The 15,687-nt window shown below is 48.3% G+C and overlaps 1 protein-coding gene across 2 annotated transcripts in view; it reads right to left on the reverse strand.

Moving 5' to 3' along the window:
* The window catches only part of LOC135806499 (apoptosis-resistant E3 ubiquitin protein ligase 1-like), a 30,352-nt gene that overhangs the window by 3,227 nt on the left and 11,438 nt on the right, over positions 1-15,687 (reverse strand). For both annotated transcript variants that reach the window (XM_065320687.1, XM_065320688.1), the window contains 14 exons: positions 15,261-15,360; positions 14,516-14,749; positions 13,864-13,974; positions 10,607-10,737; positions 10,311-10,388; positions 9,597-9,762; positions 8,675-8,796; positions 7,665-7,737; positions 7,292-7,404; positions 6,843-7,016; positions 5,474-5,596; positions 4,769-4,898; positions 4,014-4,072; positions 3,245-3,334 (listed from right to left, as the gene is read on the reverse strand). In XM_065320687.1, the coding sequence (XP_065176759.1) occupies positions 3,245-3,334; positions 4,014-4,072; positions 4,769-4,898; positions 5,474-5,596; positions 6,843-7,016; positions 7,292-7,404; positions 7,665-7,737; positions 8,675-8,796; positions 9,597-9,762; positions 10,311-10,388; positions 10,607-10,737; positions 13,864-13,974; positions 14,516-14,749; positions 15,261-15,360 (1,704 nt within the window). The remainder of the gene's footprint in view (positions 1-3,244; positions 3,335-4,013; positions 4,073-4,768; positions 4,899-5,473; positions 5,597-6,842; positions 7,017-7,291; positions 7,405-7,664; positions 7,738-8,674; positions 8,797-9,596; positions 9,763-10,310; positions 10,389-10,606; positions 10,738-13,863; positions 13,975-14,515; positions 14,750-15,260; positions 15,361-15,687) is intronic.

The following is a 15,687-nucleotide window of genomic DNA, read 5'->3' on the forward strand; positions in this document are numbered from 1 at the left end:
TATATGTCATGTCGCCGGAAGGGCGCGATTGGTTCGCGGTCCGATTGACCAACCGTGTCGCACGAATGGTTTGGTTTGGTTTAGCTTTACTGCTACATGATAGATAGGATCTGCATTCATGTTGCAACAACCACGGGACTAGTGATGCGTACCTCCTTCCATTGTTTTTTTCCGCCTTTCAGTTTCGTTGTTTGTCAGCTAACGCTGTAGCTGGAGTTTTTTCTTATATTGCACGCCCGTCTTCTGTAGTTCAGTCGATCTTTAGTTCAGTGTGCTTCAGTCTGGTTCTATGTCTCTCCCAACTCTCTTGTAAATAATATAACTCATTCCCTAATCTGAAGCGTTGTGTTAGTGCTGGCTGGTCGAACGTGGGTTCCACTACAACTGGTGCCGAAACCCGGGACGTGTGTGTTGTATTGACGAGTGCGAACCCTGCCACGCCAGCGAGATGTCGCTCAAGTTTGACAACTTTCTCCAGCCGTTCCGTGGGAACGGGGACGATTTCGGACGGTTTTGGGATAAGCTTCTGGTGCTTGCCAACATACAAGGTTGGGACACCGACGACAAGAAGGTGAAGAATCTTCCGTTGTTCCTGACGGATGACGCGTTTCTTGTATTTTCGCGGATGCCGGCAAGTGATCAAAAAGACAAAGATGAAGTCTCGGCGGAAATGGGACTGTCGTTCACTCTGACGAAGGCGCAGGCGTACGCCACGTTCACCTCACGGACGATGCGCGTGGACGAGTCCCCCGATGCCTACGTTGCCGATTTGCAGCGGCTGAGTACTATGGCGGGGCACAAGGCTGATGACGACAAGGACCCGATGGTCATAGAGCAGCTGATCAAGGGACTGCCGGTAGACTTTGCCCGAGAGCTGAGACTTACGATGGCGGGCAAAGAGTTGAGTGTGACGGGTTGCCTGGACGTGGTACGGGCGTTGAAGGCTGCGACCTCGGACCACTTGACACGAGTACGTGGCGATGTTGTTGTGGCGGCTGCCACCACGGATGAGCAGGCGTGTTTCAATTGTGGCGGAGTTGGCCACATGGCGCCGCAGTGCCCGAAAGCGAAGAAACCTGGTCGCAAGAGTGGTGCAGGTAAAGGAACTCGTGGCGAGCGTACTGGCCCTCGAACCTGTTACTTCTGTGACAAGCCAGGTCACATGAAGAGTGACTGTCCAGAGCGTAACGCCTGGCAAGAGCGGAAATCGTCTGGAGCAGCAACGGCTGCAGACAGTGGCTCCCTGGCGAGGGGTGCGTGTTTGTGCACTGTGGCCGAGGCTACTAGAGCTTCACTGCCCAGAATCTACGTAGACGTGCGAGGTGTGGTAGGCAGCGAATGGGCACGTGCCAGAGCAGCAGTGGACACTTGTGCAAGTTACACGATGGTTACGGTCGAGTTCCTGAAACTTCACAAGATTCCGTTCACTGCTCAGCCACATGCGTCTGTTGTATCCGTGGATAACAGCAAGGTGAAGATCAGAGGAGCAGTTGATCTGGAACTGCAGCGCCAAGGAGATGGTGAACCGGTTAGTCTGCCAAGAGTGCGTGTGAATGCATGCGTTGTCGACTCATTGACGGCTGTGGCAGCAGACCTCCTCCTCGATGCTGACGTTATAGCTGGTGTTGGTGGCGTTCGACTCAGTTATGGCCAGGACGGCAAGGTCAATGGCGTGCGCTTTGGTCCTCAGCCTGGAGATACCGGTGCAGTCGCTACTGCTGCAGCTGACGTTGAGAGCACACTTCGTCATGTGGACGTCACAGAGGACGATCGTGGTGTGACCCCGAAGGCCGAAGACGGAGAGCTCCGGTGGGACAACGACAAGCAGCATTGGACGTTGCACTGGCAGTGGCGTGAAGGGCAAGCTCCTACATCTCCGATCACGACCCGACAGCATACAGCGCCAGTGAATGGGTGGACCGACTCGCCGGGCGCGCTGCTCGGATTCGAGACCTTGTTGAGTCGCTACTGTCCTCGAATGACTCTGTGTCAGGCGGTCCAACAGAGTCACCATATCGTGTCGATGATCCGGTGATGCTACGTCGCCCAGAGCGGAGTCAGAAGCTCGAGTCATGACGCCATATGAGAGTGGCTGGACAGTGCTGAAAATAGTCTCGCCATCGACTCTGGTGATCCAGGATGCTGACGGCAGAGAGAAGGTTGTGAACGTTGATATCGTCAAGCCTGGACACACCCAGCAGGTAGATGGAACACTAGATGATGGTAGCCATGATGCTGCCGAAGATCACCCAGAGCCAGCTGCCTGTGATGATGTGGTGAGCATCGAGTTTGCGGCTGACATGCCGACTCAGCGCTACGATCTCCGAGACCCTGGCAATCGACGACTGCCAGCTAGATACAGTGGATGATCAATGGCACCTAGGGGAGTCAGTGGTGTTATGAACTGCTATGTTAGGTGCCTTATGAGTCTTGTTTCACAATGTATGTTGCTATGCATGCTGTGTACACGCTCACCCATGTGTGCGCCTCCGGTTTATGTGTACACCTCTCATGTCGTGCATGTGTCTAGCCACGTACAGTTCACTTCTTGCTTTAGGCCCGATTAGGGCTAGCCACTGTCTGATCGCAGTGACCTTGCTTAGCTGTGCTGCATATATGTCATGTCGCCGGAAGGGCGCGACTGGTTCGCGGTCCGATTGACCAACCGTGTCGCACGAATGGTTTGGTTCGGTTTAGCTTTACTGCTACATGATAGATAGGATCTGCATTCATGTTGCAACAACCACGGGACTAGTGATGCGTACCTCCTTCCATTGTTTTTTCCGCCTTTCAGTTTAGTTGTTTGTCAGCTAACGCTGTAGCTGGAGTTTTTTCTTATATTGCACGCCCGTCTTTCTGTAGTTCAGTCGATCTTTAGTTCAGTGTGCTTCAGTCTGGTTCTATGTCTCTCCCAACTCTCTTGTAAATAATATAACTCATTCCCTAATCCGAAGTGTTGCGTTAGTGCTGGCTGGTCGAACGTGGGTTTCACTACAACCAGCCCTTCGTGAAATATGTTACTAGCTCGATATGTGTGTGTGTGTGTGTGTGTGTGTGTGTGTGTGTGTGTGTGTGTGTGTGTGTGTGCGTGCGTGCGTGTGTGTGTGCGGGTGTGCGAGTATGAGTGCATGCAGCGTTTGTGCTCTTGTTCAATTAGCCTAGTCACAGCCCTGTGCGCAGCGGATTGTGACCAGGCAGTCTCACACTAGTACTCTTGCTGGACTCCATACATTTTGCTGCTCACCTTTTCTACAAACCAGACTTGTCTGCTGGTCAGCTTGCAGTGCTCACGCAGGTCATTAAAGCTGATGTTACCTGCACCACACATCAACAGCTGGACGCGTACACACATGCAGACATACGTAACGGGTTAGCACATTACTACTGCAAGCGTGCAATTCACACGCACCCAGTTCAGCGTCAAGACGGGATATCTAACCGTTCCCTTGAGACATTTCCAGATTGCCACCATATGATATGTATTACGTGTACAGAACTATTCAGTGGATCTAAGGCTAGCAGCTACATCTGCCACCGTGTACATAACTACACGTATGTATAAACAAACACAATACTCTAGTACATGTACATGTACCTGTGTGACCACAAGTAATCTTGAACAAATGCTTCACAGATGCTGATCACATGCCAGTCACATGCCCAGGACTGCCGGAAGCAGTTAGTTTTTGATTGATCCGTAAGTACCATGGCCTGTCACACTTTGTGTGTGATATCACATGGCAGGTACACATGCCCTCCACAGTGGCAAACACGTGTTGGTGGTGAAGAAGTTGGTCCGGTGATAACCTGGCCAACCGGACTGGTTCCGGCGGGCCTGGCATGCCAGTCACAGCATGTGTGAGCCCAGCTACTGGCAATGGTGTACATGGTTCCATAGTTTGCACTGACGTTCTGCCCTGGGAGAAGGATCAATCGTCTAACTGTGTTGCATCATAGCAGTGATAGCACATACATGAATTTCTTTCCAGGATTGGGAACAAAGCCACACTCACCTCTAGCTCATTCTCATCAAACATACCCAGTAGAGTGTCCGGTACGAGCTCATTGAGACCTGTACAGCATACATTAGCACACACATACATACACATACCTTGAGACCTGCACAGCATACATTAGCACACACATACATACACATACCTTGAGACCTGCACAGCATACATTAGCACACACATACATACACATACCTTGAGACTTGCACAGCATACATTAGCACACACATACATACACATACCTTGAGACCTGCACAGCATACATTAGCACACACATACATACACATACCTTGAGACCTGCACAGCATACATTAGCACACACATACATACACATACTGAAGTACATGTACAATGTACACTGGAATTCTGAAAAGACGTACCCCATGGGGAATAACTTAGCAAGGTGTGCTTGGTACCTGAGGTGCTTCTGATCCAAGCGTACTTCAACATGGAGCAACACATCCATGCTCCAAACAATGTCTGTACCAAGCAAGTGTATAATTATAGTACGTAATACAACTAGGTGTGTTCCATCAAGAGCACATAAGCAAGGGTGTGCAATTCCGCTTGGTTTATTCCGTTGACGGCAGATCATGACTGATGAGTCATACCGTACGGGGCATGTACTACGAGTCTGTGGCTGCGCAAACTTGGCCGAGTTCCACTAAACTCGCACTACAAGCATGATCAAAAGCTACAGTAGGGGGAGAAAAAAATTAAATTTTCACGCATTGCTTTACGGCAAAAACTTTCCTCACCTTTCATGAAAGCTTCTACTTCATCTTTCACTGTCCTTCCCAGACGATAGTCAGCCAACATGTTAAGGTAGAGCAATTTATTCTCGTTCGTGACTGGCTTATTTTCACCGCCGGGCTCAAGGGCAATTGTCTGCGTGGACATACACATGCATATCAGTGCACACAGCAACATGAACATATGCCTGCAACATAAGTACATGTATGACTGCAGCCGACGGGAAAAGAACAAACGGCCAGCGTACAGCAGAACAGTAGATACGGGTTTGCAGTTCTCTGACCGAGAGTTTCATGCATATGGTGCGATCATCAGACACCAGAACAATCAGTCAATGGTCACTTCCATATCTCAGTACATTGACCATGGAAAAATGCACTACATATCCACTGTCATACTACACCAGAATAAAACAGAGAAAACCAAGTCAAGCGACTGCCTAGTTTCAACAACCATCTTCTCTGTACAGCCACTCATTAACGGTACCTGGAAACCAGGATGAGCAATGCACACGCAACACATTTGGCTGGAAAGAAAAGGGGCCATGCAGATCAGGTGGTTATGAAACAAGGCAGTCGAATGACGATAACTCACTGTTCAATATCACAACCGCATACAGGTTTCCGGTGGACAACATCCACTAACAGTTGTTGTCATAATTACACTGTATCAAGATCTAAGGTTATTGATTGGGTTTAGCTCATACATACTTTGACTGTGTTGTCAGCAGAGTACTCGTCCTCTGCGAAAACCATTTCCAAGTCGCTGACATCGTTGCGGAGTGTGTACTGCACCTTACTGGTGAACAGCTCTGGGTCATCGGTTTGAAAATACTGAGCAGCACATGCACACGCACGCACACACACACGCACACACACACACACACACACACACACACACACACACACACACACACACAAACACACACACACACGCACGCACACACACACACACAAACACACACACACACACACAAACACACACACACACACACACACACACACACATACACACACATACACACACAACATTTAGCTGAGAAATGACATGATGTCAGATCAGGTCATGGAAGGGAGCTTCACTACTTGCCAAGTACTTGGTTACATTTAATTGCTAGGTTCAAATATATACTGTAATTTCACAAATTTTCGGTGTACTTTTATTTTCGGTACTTTCGGTGCATCTGTTTCATACCTAAAATTTCAATACACCGAACAAACACTAACACACATAATCCAATAGGGAACTGCTTCTCTGTACCGAAAATTTCTGTTCACCTAGCCTGGCCTGTTGCCCTCATACCGAAAATATTGAGCACCGAAAATTTCTGAAATTAGAGTATTTGGAGACTCGACAGTAGGTGGAAGGGGGGGGGGGGGGGGCTTATTGTAAGCTGGGAAATCATTGTGATCTGGAAAATTTTCGCGTTCTTTTGCGAAGGGTGTGAAGTTGCAAAAGAACGCCAGCACGATGTGTAGACGTGTAGTCAACAGTTGCATGCACACTCAGTCTGCACCGTATATGGCAGAGCTACAGTCTGTACTAATGCTCTACCATGTACGATGCTCATAGATTTACGCTACTATAGTACGTAGCAGCACGCACAGTTATATCGTGGAGAAAAAATGCCATGGCTTGCGTGAGACTCAGTTAGACTGAGCTTTCCGCATCTGTAGCAAGTTCTAGGAACGCCACCACCCTCCACAGGATCAAGGCGCAGATGCAGCTAATTCCAATCGCAAACATGTTCAGGCGCAAATGGACCCATTGCGCAATGACGTAAAAACACCCTTCACAGCCAAATATGGAATGCATGAGTAATGCTTGTGAGTATGCTGGGATCAGAAGTGCACTGTTCAACACCCCAGACGACCCCCCCTCAGGTGGCTGTGAAGGGTGTTTATGGTACAAATTACGTCATTACGCAATGGGTCTATTGGGCTGTGCTTGGAAATCGTGAACTAAAACCGGCACAAACAGTTTCCCAATTTACAGTATTAGCCAGTCCCCCTCTCCCCCCCCCCCCCCCCCATTCAGCACCTCTAAAGCGTGATGACATCATCCATCTACAATACTCACCGTGTGATTGAGACGCATTCCGATGATCTGTGCCAGGAATGAGCGCGTGAAGTGGGCCTTGATCATCATGGCGTTGCCGCGACTGCTCTCCAGCAAACAGCGACCAACGATGCGGCCAGCAAATTTGTAGTAGTCTGTTTTGAGATTACCTGGTCGTTTCGGATTGGGATGCACCTGGAAGATGGGGAGAAGACCAGGGACAGGTCAGAAGTGTTACAAGATGATTTCTGGCCCTGTGTGTCATGTCGTAAGTAGGAGCATACACGTGATAAAGAACTATCCTTGCAACACTATCCCTGCGGTGAGCTAGGTCAGTGTGAAAGCAGTACATTGTATACACGTCTAAATCGTGAAGGAAGCTGCTGATTTAGGAAGGCACCAGGAAGTTTGGCAGTCACAACTGGAAGGAATTCAGGCTGCCAAAAAAAGCCAGGGAGCTCAGTTCTTACCAAGCCTTGTGAATCCTCCACATTGAAGCGCCGGAACAAGCCTGTATTGACGTCAAACAGCCTGCTGGAGATCAGGTGGTAAAACTCACGAGACACGCCACCATAGTCCAAACCTGGTAGGGACACATGGACACATGTACAGCCACACATGAGCAAAGCCATCAATAATGGGACAATAATTTCCTCATACAATGCAATTTTTTCTTCAGACTTTTCCCGTTTGTGTCTTTCCCTCAAAGTAGTGAAGACCATACAATGCACATGTGCATTTCTCATACACATGTGCCGGGATAAGCACTGCTGGTTACATGCAGTAGTTTGAGTTGAACCACACAGAAAATAACCATTGCATGGTATGGGAAGCAAACTTCACCTTCTTCGCCTTCAAACTCCACTCGCCATTTTTTCTTCCAGCCATTCTTGAAGTGAGTCAAAGCACCTTTGGCCTGCAGGCACACATGTCACACGAAACACGACATCATTGTAGTTGGGATACAGCAAAAGAAATTCCCAACACCCATCCTCTAGTCAGTACAAGAAAACACACACCCCCCCCCCCCACACGCACGCACGCACGCACGCACGCACGCACGCACACCCACACCCACACATACACGCACATACACGCGCATCCACACACCCACGCACGCACGCACACACGCATGCACACGCGCACGCACACAGCACACACACACACACACACGCACATACACGCACATACACACACACACACACACACACACGCACGCACACACCGATGTTACACATATTCTACATAAAACAGCACACACAAGTCACAGCCACTAGGTTTATGGTATCACAGTATGTTGCATGATAGCTGCGCAGATTCAAATTGGTGTTTTACACTGCACCGGCTTTGCTTCATGTAGCACAGTACAAACCACTACAGTACCATGTTATACAGTAAGTGGAGCATGACCTCATACGGCCATACAGTAAGTGGAGCATGACCTCATACGGCCATACAGTAAGTGGAGCATGACCTCATACGGTTATACAGTAAGTGGAGCATGACCTCATACAGTAACATGTTATACAGTAAGTGGAGCATGACCTCACACGGTTGACAGTACCATGTTATACAGTAAGTGGAGCATGACCTCACACGGTTGGGCACCCTGTAAGAAGACCTTAGGGTCTGTTGGGAATGCCCAAGTAAAATAATACAATACAATATGGTTCATACAGTCGCAACACTGGGACCCTATCAAACGGTCTTTGGTTGCAGTCAGGAGCATTGTCACCATACAGTGTGTCCTTGTGATGTGCTGCCATCATCATACCTGGTTGCCAGGCATCATGTTACGCATCTAGTGCTGCTGAACATGCCAAGTGGAAAAAGACAATTGAGAATTAACTTACACTATCCAGCAGGTCACGTCTCTTGATAGTGATGTTTACTGTTTGGCTTGAGAAGTCGGCATGCTCCTGTCGCAATGATGCATTGAACTGGGTGCGTTTCTGCTCAAACGATTCACCGCCACCTGGGCAAAGGCAGGACACAAACACACACAACAATGTCCAACAAGAAATGCCAACATGTTCCTTGCTGCAATCCTACAGTATTGCACATTCTGATTTACGACATTGCAGCATACTCCAACTACAGGGGTCTTCACGCTAGTAGGGTATTTGTTCATGATGGCACAATCCCAAGTTCTTGCCCGACTTCAAGTGTACAATGGTGACGAATCAAGCTGTACTGATCGGAGGTAGCTGCTCGCAAAATAAGTATCAGAGGCCATGCCTTCGTAAATGCAGCCCACAAGAAGCAGAAGTCATTGTTGCAGGGGAATCCAAGTCTGCTACATGTACACCTGGTGTGAGTGTTAAGCCAACCACTGAGAAGTGTACCAATGGTGACTACTCACTGGCAATCAGCACATGCACAAACACACACATACACACACACACACACACACACACACACGCACAAACACACACACACACACGCACACACACACACACACACACACATACACCATTGGACCATTGGACGCCCATCGCCGGAGGCGATGATAGCGATGCTACAGCAGAAGCCATAGCAACTTGTGCTGGGATTGCACCATTCAACAGCTTGCAAGGCTGAAGAATTGACCGCCACTATTCAGCCTGGTCTACACCACACAGCTATGAAGTGGCTTTTTCTGGCCAGTGAATCCCTACCTTTTGGTCTTTTTTTCTTTTCTTTTTTTTACACACACACACACACACACACACACACACACACACACACACACACACACACACACACAGCACTGTTGCTAGAGCCAGAACAACTTACCAAGACTGCGGCTTAGTAGCTCGGCAAATGTTGCCATGACAATGTTACGTTTCTTACAGAGCAGCTGGATAGGTCCCTGCCAGGCATCGCTGATAGAGAAGCAAGGTGTGGATGATGCCGCACTGGCTGATGCTGAACCACTGCCAGGTGCTGGCGAGCAAACCATCTATCAACAATGCAACAATACAATATGAACAAACAGATACGCCCAGAGAGTTAGCACAGGCACCTCCATGGTTTCACTACCTGACCGGTGCACATGCACAGTCTAACATAGAAACACCTGCTCCGAAATCATGATTTCGATTAGGTAGACCAGTACCAATATTCACATACGACAAGCTCAAAATAGGAGGAAAAAAGAGATTGAACAAAAGGACAATTACCGGTGCAAGCAAGGCATTCATCGCTAGTACCGTAAAGTACCGTTGATCCGCCCCCCACGCTATGTCGCTTCCCAGCTGGGTTTCGGCAGGGGGCGGGAATTAGATCAAGGCTGTCAAGTGCAGTACGATGTACAACAACGTAGAAGTTCAGACTCGATGTGCTGGATTGTACACATTTTCACCCTGGATTGGCAAGTATTGTGTACAGCAGTGCATGCGTCGGTTCAACATCCTATTTCGTTGTATACGCCGAAGTCGCTTCACAGGTAGAAAATCGACAGGGGCCGGATCAACGGTACTTTATGGTACATGCAAGCATAAGTCCTACCTTGGTCGAGGGCCGAATACGAAACGCACACAGCTTGCGAGGGATGATGTAAACGTAGAATTCCTTGATGCAAACTTGCTGAAAAGGACAGCAAAACGAAAAACAAACCATTCTGATAGGGTATCTGCAGCAGTCTATACTCTACACATAGTCACAAATGTCTGCATATATATACATTCACATGACAGCATATGCCTGAGGCACAGCTCTCGGGAATACATGTACTTGCAACAAGTAAGCCCAGTGTTACTGTGTAATAAGATACCAGGTAACTGTAGGCTGGTTACCATGGTTACCTTGGGTAGTAAGTAGATGTAGACAGTGGTAAAGGTGTCCTTACGGCCGCCGGACTTGTACATTCTTGCCTCGTACCACTCATTCAGATGCTTGTTTTCGACGTTCTCACGTACCTGTTGCAAGTCAGCCTCTGAAATACACAGAGACCAATAATCAGCTTCCTAGAGGACAAAAATACTATACGCAGACGTATAACATTCAGGAAGAGGACAACCTTCAGGCTCTTCACCAACATTTTTGGTAGTTTCCACTGCACAAGAGGTACACAACAGCTGTCTGATGATTGGTTGTTGCCATGAAACTCTGAGTTACAACAAAAAGCCCTACTTTATTTCCTTTTGTGTACCTCTTGTGTACTACGCTCTGCCCATTACGGGCATTTGAGCACTATTGCAGGTTAAGGTGCACGGCCTCGGTGGTAGTTTCCACTAGTACACTTTCATGCCTTCTTGTCAGGTGATTACAGGCAAACACACACAGGAAAAAGAACAACGACTTAAAGGGGAAGTATACCCTAAAATCAAATTTTCACCAGTTGTAGTCTTCTGGGTGCTGAGTCGAATGGTCTTGGTCCGAGGAAGCTGCGACGCTCCCTTCCTACTTGAATCCCAATCGAACTCGCGCACTTCCACCGAAACTGGGTGACTGCGCCCTACTAGATGGGGATTTGTATGCAAAATGTCACTAAAAGCGCCATTTCGTTCTTATAAAAGCACGGATGACCGCGATTGGCCCATATGTTGTAGTCTTTTGGACGCTGAATCGACTGGTTTTGGTCCGAAAAGGCTGCGATGCAGCGTTCCTCCTTTATTCCCAATCGAACATGGTTGAACAAGCGGTCACGTGCTCCTGCGTACACCAGTCACCTGGTCACCGTGCCTGCAGGGTACAACTTACTAGCCTGTTTGACCTTTTTTGGGTGCAGTCCTGTCACTCGAGTTGAACTCGAGTTGAACCTTGGTGTGAAATTTGTCACCTGCTGGCGCGGTGACCAGGTGATTTGGGCACCCAGGAGCACGTGACCGCTTGTTCAACCATGTTCGATTGGGAATAAAGGAGGAACGCTGCATCGCAGCCTTTTCGGACCAAAACCAGTCGACTCAGCGTCCAAAAGACTACAACATATGGGCCAATCGCGGTCATCCGTGCTTTTATAAGAACGAAATGGCGCTTTTAGTGACATTTTGCATACAAATCCCCATCTAGTAGGGCGCAGTCACCCAGTTTCGGTGGAAGTGCGCGAGTTCGATTGGGATTCAAGTAGGAAGGGAGCGTCGCAGCTTCCTCGGACCAAGACCATTCGACTCAGCGCCCAGAAGACTACAACTGGTGAAAATTTGATTTTAGGGTATACTTCCCCTTTAAAAGTACAGCCGAGAGGTGATAGTAAAGCACAAAGAAGAGTGGCAAGAAGCAACAACGGTAAAATGCGTGACCCCATGCACATAGAAAGATGGACAGAAAGGTGCAAGTTTGATGAAACCCAACAAGCGTGAACATAGTGCGACAACAATAGACAACCAATGGACATAACTAACGAGTTGTTGACAACCTACCTAACAGCCTAAAGCTGTGTTCGCAACTGGCGCGTGGACGCGGTACGCTTGCGGTTCATGCGTGCCCAAACGCGCACTCAGGCTTTCACAAAAAAACAGCAATTCGAGTCGTATTTAGGGCGTGCGACGCCTTCAAGTACTAATGTTTTGACCCCGCCAGTCAAAGTGACTGGCACGTACGCCTGGTACGCGCTGAAAAATACAACCGGTTGGAATTTCCATCTCGGCGCGTTTCCATACGCATGACGCTCCAAACGCCAGAAAAATTAAGCACAAACGCGAGTCTGGTGGATGGGGATGCTGGGGCCCTGGCGCCTGGAACAAGTGTGCGGATGCACAGCATTTTGGCAATCACACTAGGATAGTCAGCATCTTATAGTCGAGCAAATGGATAGACTTGAGGCATGGTCTATTGCCAATGGAAATGTGTATGGTTTAGAGGGCCTGGAACTCTGTGACTATGTTGAGAAGCGTCTGGAGGACGCTACAGACAGAGGCAAGAGGCCAGAGGCCAAGGATGCTGGCAAGCTGGAAGAAAAGCTGAAACACGAACTGACCGAGTTGATGGCCAAAATACATGAGCTGGAGACGAATCGCGACTATGCGGATCATGCCAGCGATGCCCGCCCACCCTCACGACCAAAGCCCATTAAAATACCCAAATACGATAGCAAACAAACCATCATCAACTATCTGGAACTGTACGAAGATCTCGCCACCCAGAACCAATATGACAAGGATGAGTGGTTGATACTGCTGTGTGTGGATTTCGCCGGCTCTAAGTGTGAGCAAAGTTGTCACAGTTGCAGGAGCTATGCCGACGCCAAGCGGGAACTCTTGAAATCCTACGTGCTGACTGCCGAGAAGGCGTGGCGGCAGCTGATGACGTTGAGAACGCGGAAGAGAATTTCCATCAGTATGTTGTCCGCGTGCCCAGGGCAGTCGTGCTGTGGTCAATACGCACTGTGTGAGATGAGACCGGCGACGAGGGATATCGCTTGACATCATTGTGTGATAGTCTGACGACCTGGAGGAAGTGCGTATGCGCGACATTTTTGGCGATCACGCCAGGGTAGTCAGGGAGACGAGGAACTGGCCGGATGGTGCGAAGGAAGACACATCGAGAACAAATAACCCACAGGGATGTCGTCCACAGTGAGTATCCTGCGAGGAGCTATTTCCGACGGCAAAGCCAAGGACGGTGTGAAGGAAACACCTCGAGATCAAATAACCCACTGTAGGTGTGAGGGAGTTTGAAGTTGCTCCTTTTTAAATAGTAGCACAAAAGTTGTGTAGTTTGATTTTGCAATCAAGAGTACTAACTGTGAGGTAATCATGCTATATTGGTGATGCATTACTAAGGATCGCAACGAGAAAACGGTTCTGAATACTTCTTCTCTTACATGTACATTTTACATTCACATCTCTCTCTCATGTTTGATGTCTCATGGATATTGTTTGAGCCAGGTTGGATGTTGACTTTCGTTTTCAGTGTTTTTGTTTTGTTTGGCCTAGCGTTATAATTATATATTTTTGGTTTCTGGCCCCCTTGAGCCCTGAAAAGGTCTTTGGTGGGGAGAACTACTTATCCTGATACCAATTATATGCCGAACACAATAAACCAAAACTCATTGCAAAGTAAATCCACCAAAGAATGGGGGGGGGGGGGGAAGGACAAGAACACACAAACAGAGTCTTACCAGTCAAGGAAATGAGTGAGAAGGCACCGTCTTGCAGGAGCTTGCCGTCGAATAGCACCTTGGCAGCGTAAAGGCCAGGTGCAGAGACATTGTACAGTATCTCATATACACCTACATAGCAGCAACGCGACCAGAAGTGGTGGCAGCAGCAGCAGCAGCCGCATCATCATCATCATCAGCAGCAGCAGCAGCAGCAGCAGCAGCAGCAAAACCAAAAATGGTAAAGAGCGTACACGTGTCTCAAATTTGCACAAAGTAGACTTTGCACAAAGTAGACTTGCCCTTCACTCCAGGCTATGAGTGCTTGAAAAAGTGGCAGTGATCTACTTTTGATCCTTTGACTACCTGACCAGAATGATTAAGCTGTACTACGTTCTGCCTTTGTGGCATCCGAGCAGCACTCTAAGGACATTGAGTACATCCTACTGTGACTATGCTTTTTAAAATAACAACATCTGCATCCGGTGGCATTAATCACTGACAGAATGTGGATGGCGTTTCAAAATTTCACAATTTACAGTGCATTGAATATGGTCAGTTCACCGTAACATAGGATAGAATGTGTAAAATGCTGACGCAGGTATGAGTAGGCAAAGATACAGTCGACCTCTCCTCATCCGTGCAATTACAGAGCAATGCCACATGGCCTCACCAGGACTCGGCTGACTCTCCACTAAATAATTATGAGCAGGTGCATCCTGTTCTGCGGCACCTTCCTGCAGATCAGCCACGCACACATCCAGCTTTAGCTTGGACTTGTCGACGTTGATGCAAGAATTGCCATAGATGTCACACAGCTGTACGTCTAAATGGCGGTATGAGTTAGCTGCAATGGCCATACAGCCTCGCACAGACTTCAGTGAACTGTGACCGGCATCCGGCGGACCTTCAGATGAAAAAAGGTTTTTAAAAAACCCAAGTGACAACAGCAGCACAGTGGCACCAATAGATGATAGTACAATCAAGAGTATACGAGTAGTCAGGAGTGGCAGCTCAACATAAGTATGCTACATTACGTGCTGACAGCAAAACGTCACATCATGTGGTGCAGTGTTCATCTGGTATTAGTATTTTGTATCCAGGTCATCTATAGTAAAGGCTAAGCAAGCAAGAGAAGAAGCTACTACACTCTTGGATGGGAGAGAGAGAACAGCATCTCTGGCAGATTCAGACTAGGCATTAACTGCCCTCCATTGTACGCATCACACGCAGCACAAACGAACTTGCATCGGGTGTGGACCACAAGAAGTAAGTTTTCCTTGTGCAGACCCCATAAATAGCATACACACACGCACGCACGCACGCATGCACACACACACACACATATATAAAATAATAATAGAGTACCCACTCAATGCAGAGGAATACAACGTTAGGACACGCGCTCCAGCACTCACCAGGGGCAAATATCTTGATCGCCGGGGGCATGGACTTGCCATTGATCCGAACATCAAGCTGATAATGACCAGCAATGCGGCTGAAGAATGTCACAACTACCTGCATTGACACAAAACAAACAATAATATTATGGTAGAACAAAAGGATGAAAGCAGCGCATTGCTCTAAACAAGAGTATTACACCCTCCCCTAGAGAGTGCAACTTGTTCCTGTGCCCGCTGTGTATACCCTACACGTACACAGGGTTTCGTATGATTCAGCTGACTCTTCTGGGGAACCCCCCAACATTCTCCATACGTGTGTGTGCACATTGGTTTCCAAACTTTCCATACCAAGGATGCAAAGCCTCCACTCCTTGGCAACATAAGAGATCACAGGGGCGAATCCAGGAGGGATTCCACGGGTTCCGCGGAACCCCCTAAGGGG

This window comes from Sycon ciliatum, chromosome 1, assembly GCF_964019385.1.
Source record: "Sycon ciliatum chromosome 1, ocSycCili1.1, whole genome shotgun sequence".
NCBI lineage: Eukaryota > Metazoa > Porifera > Calcarea > Leucosolenida > Sycettidae > Sycon > Sycon ciliatum.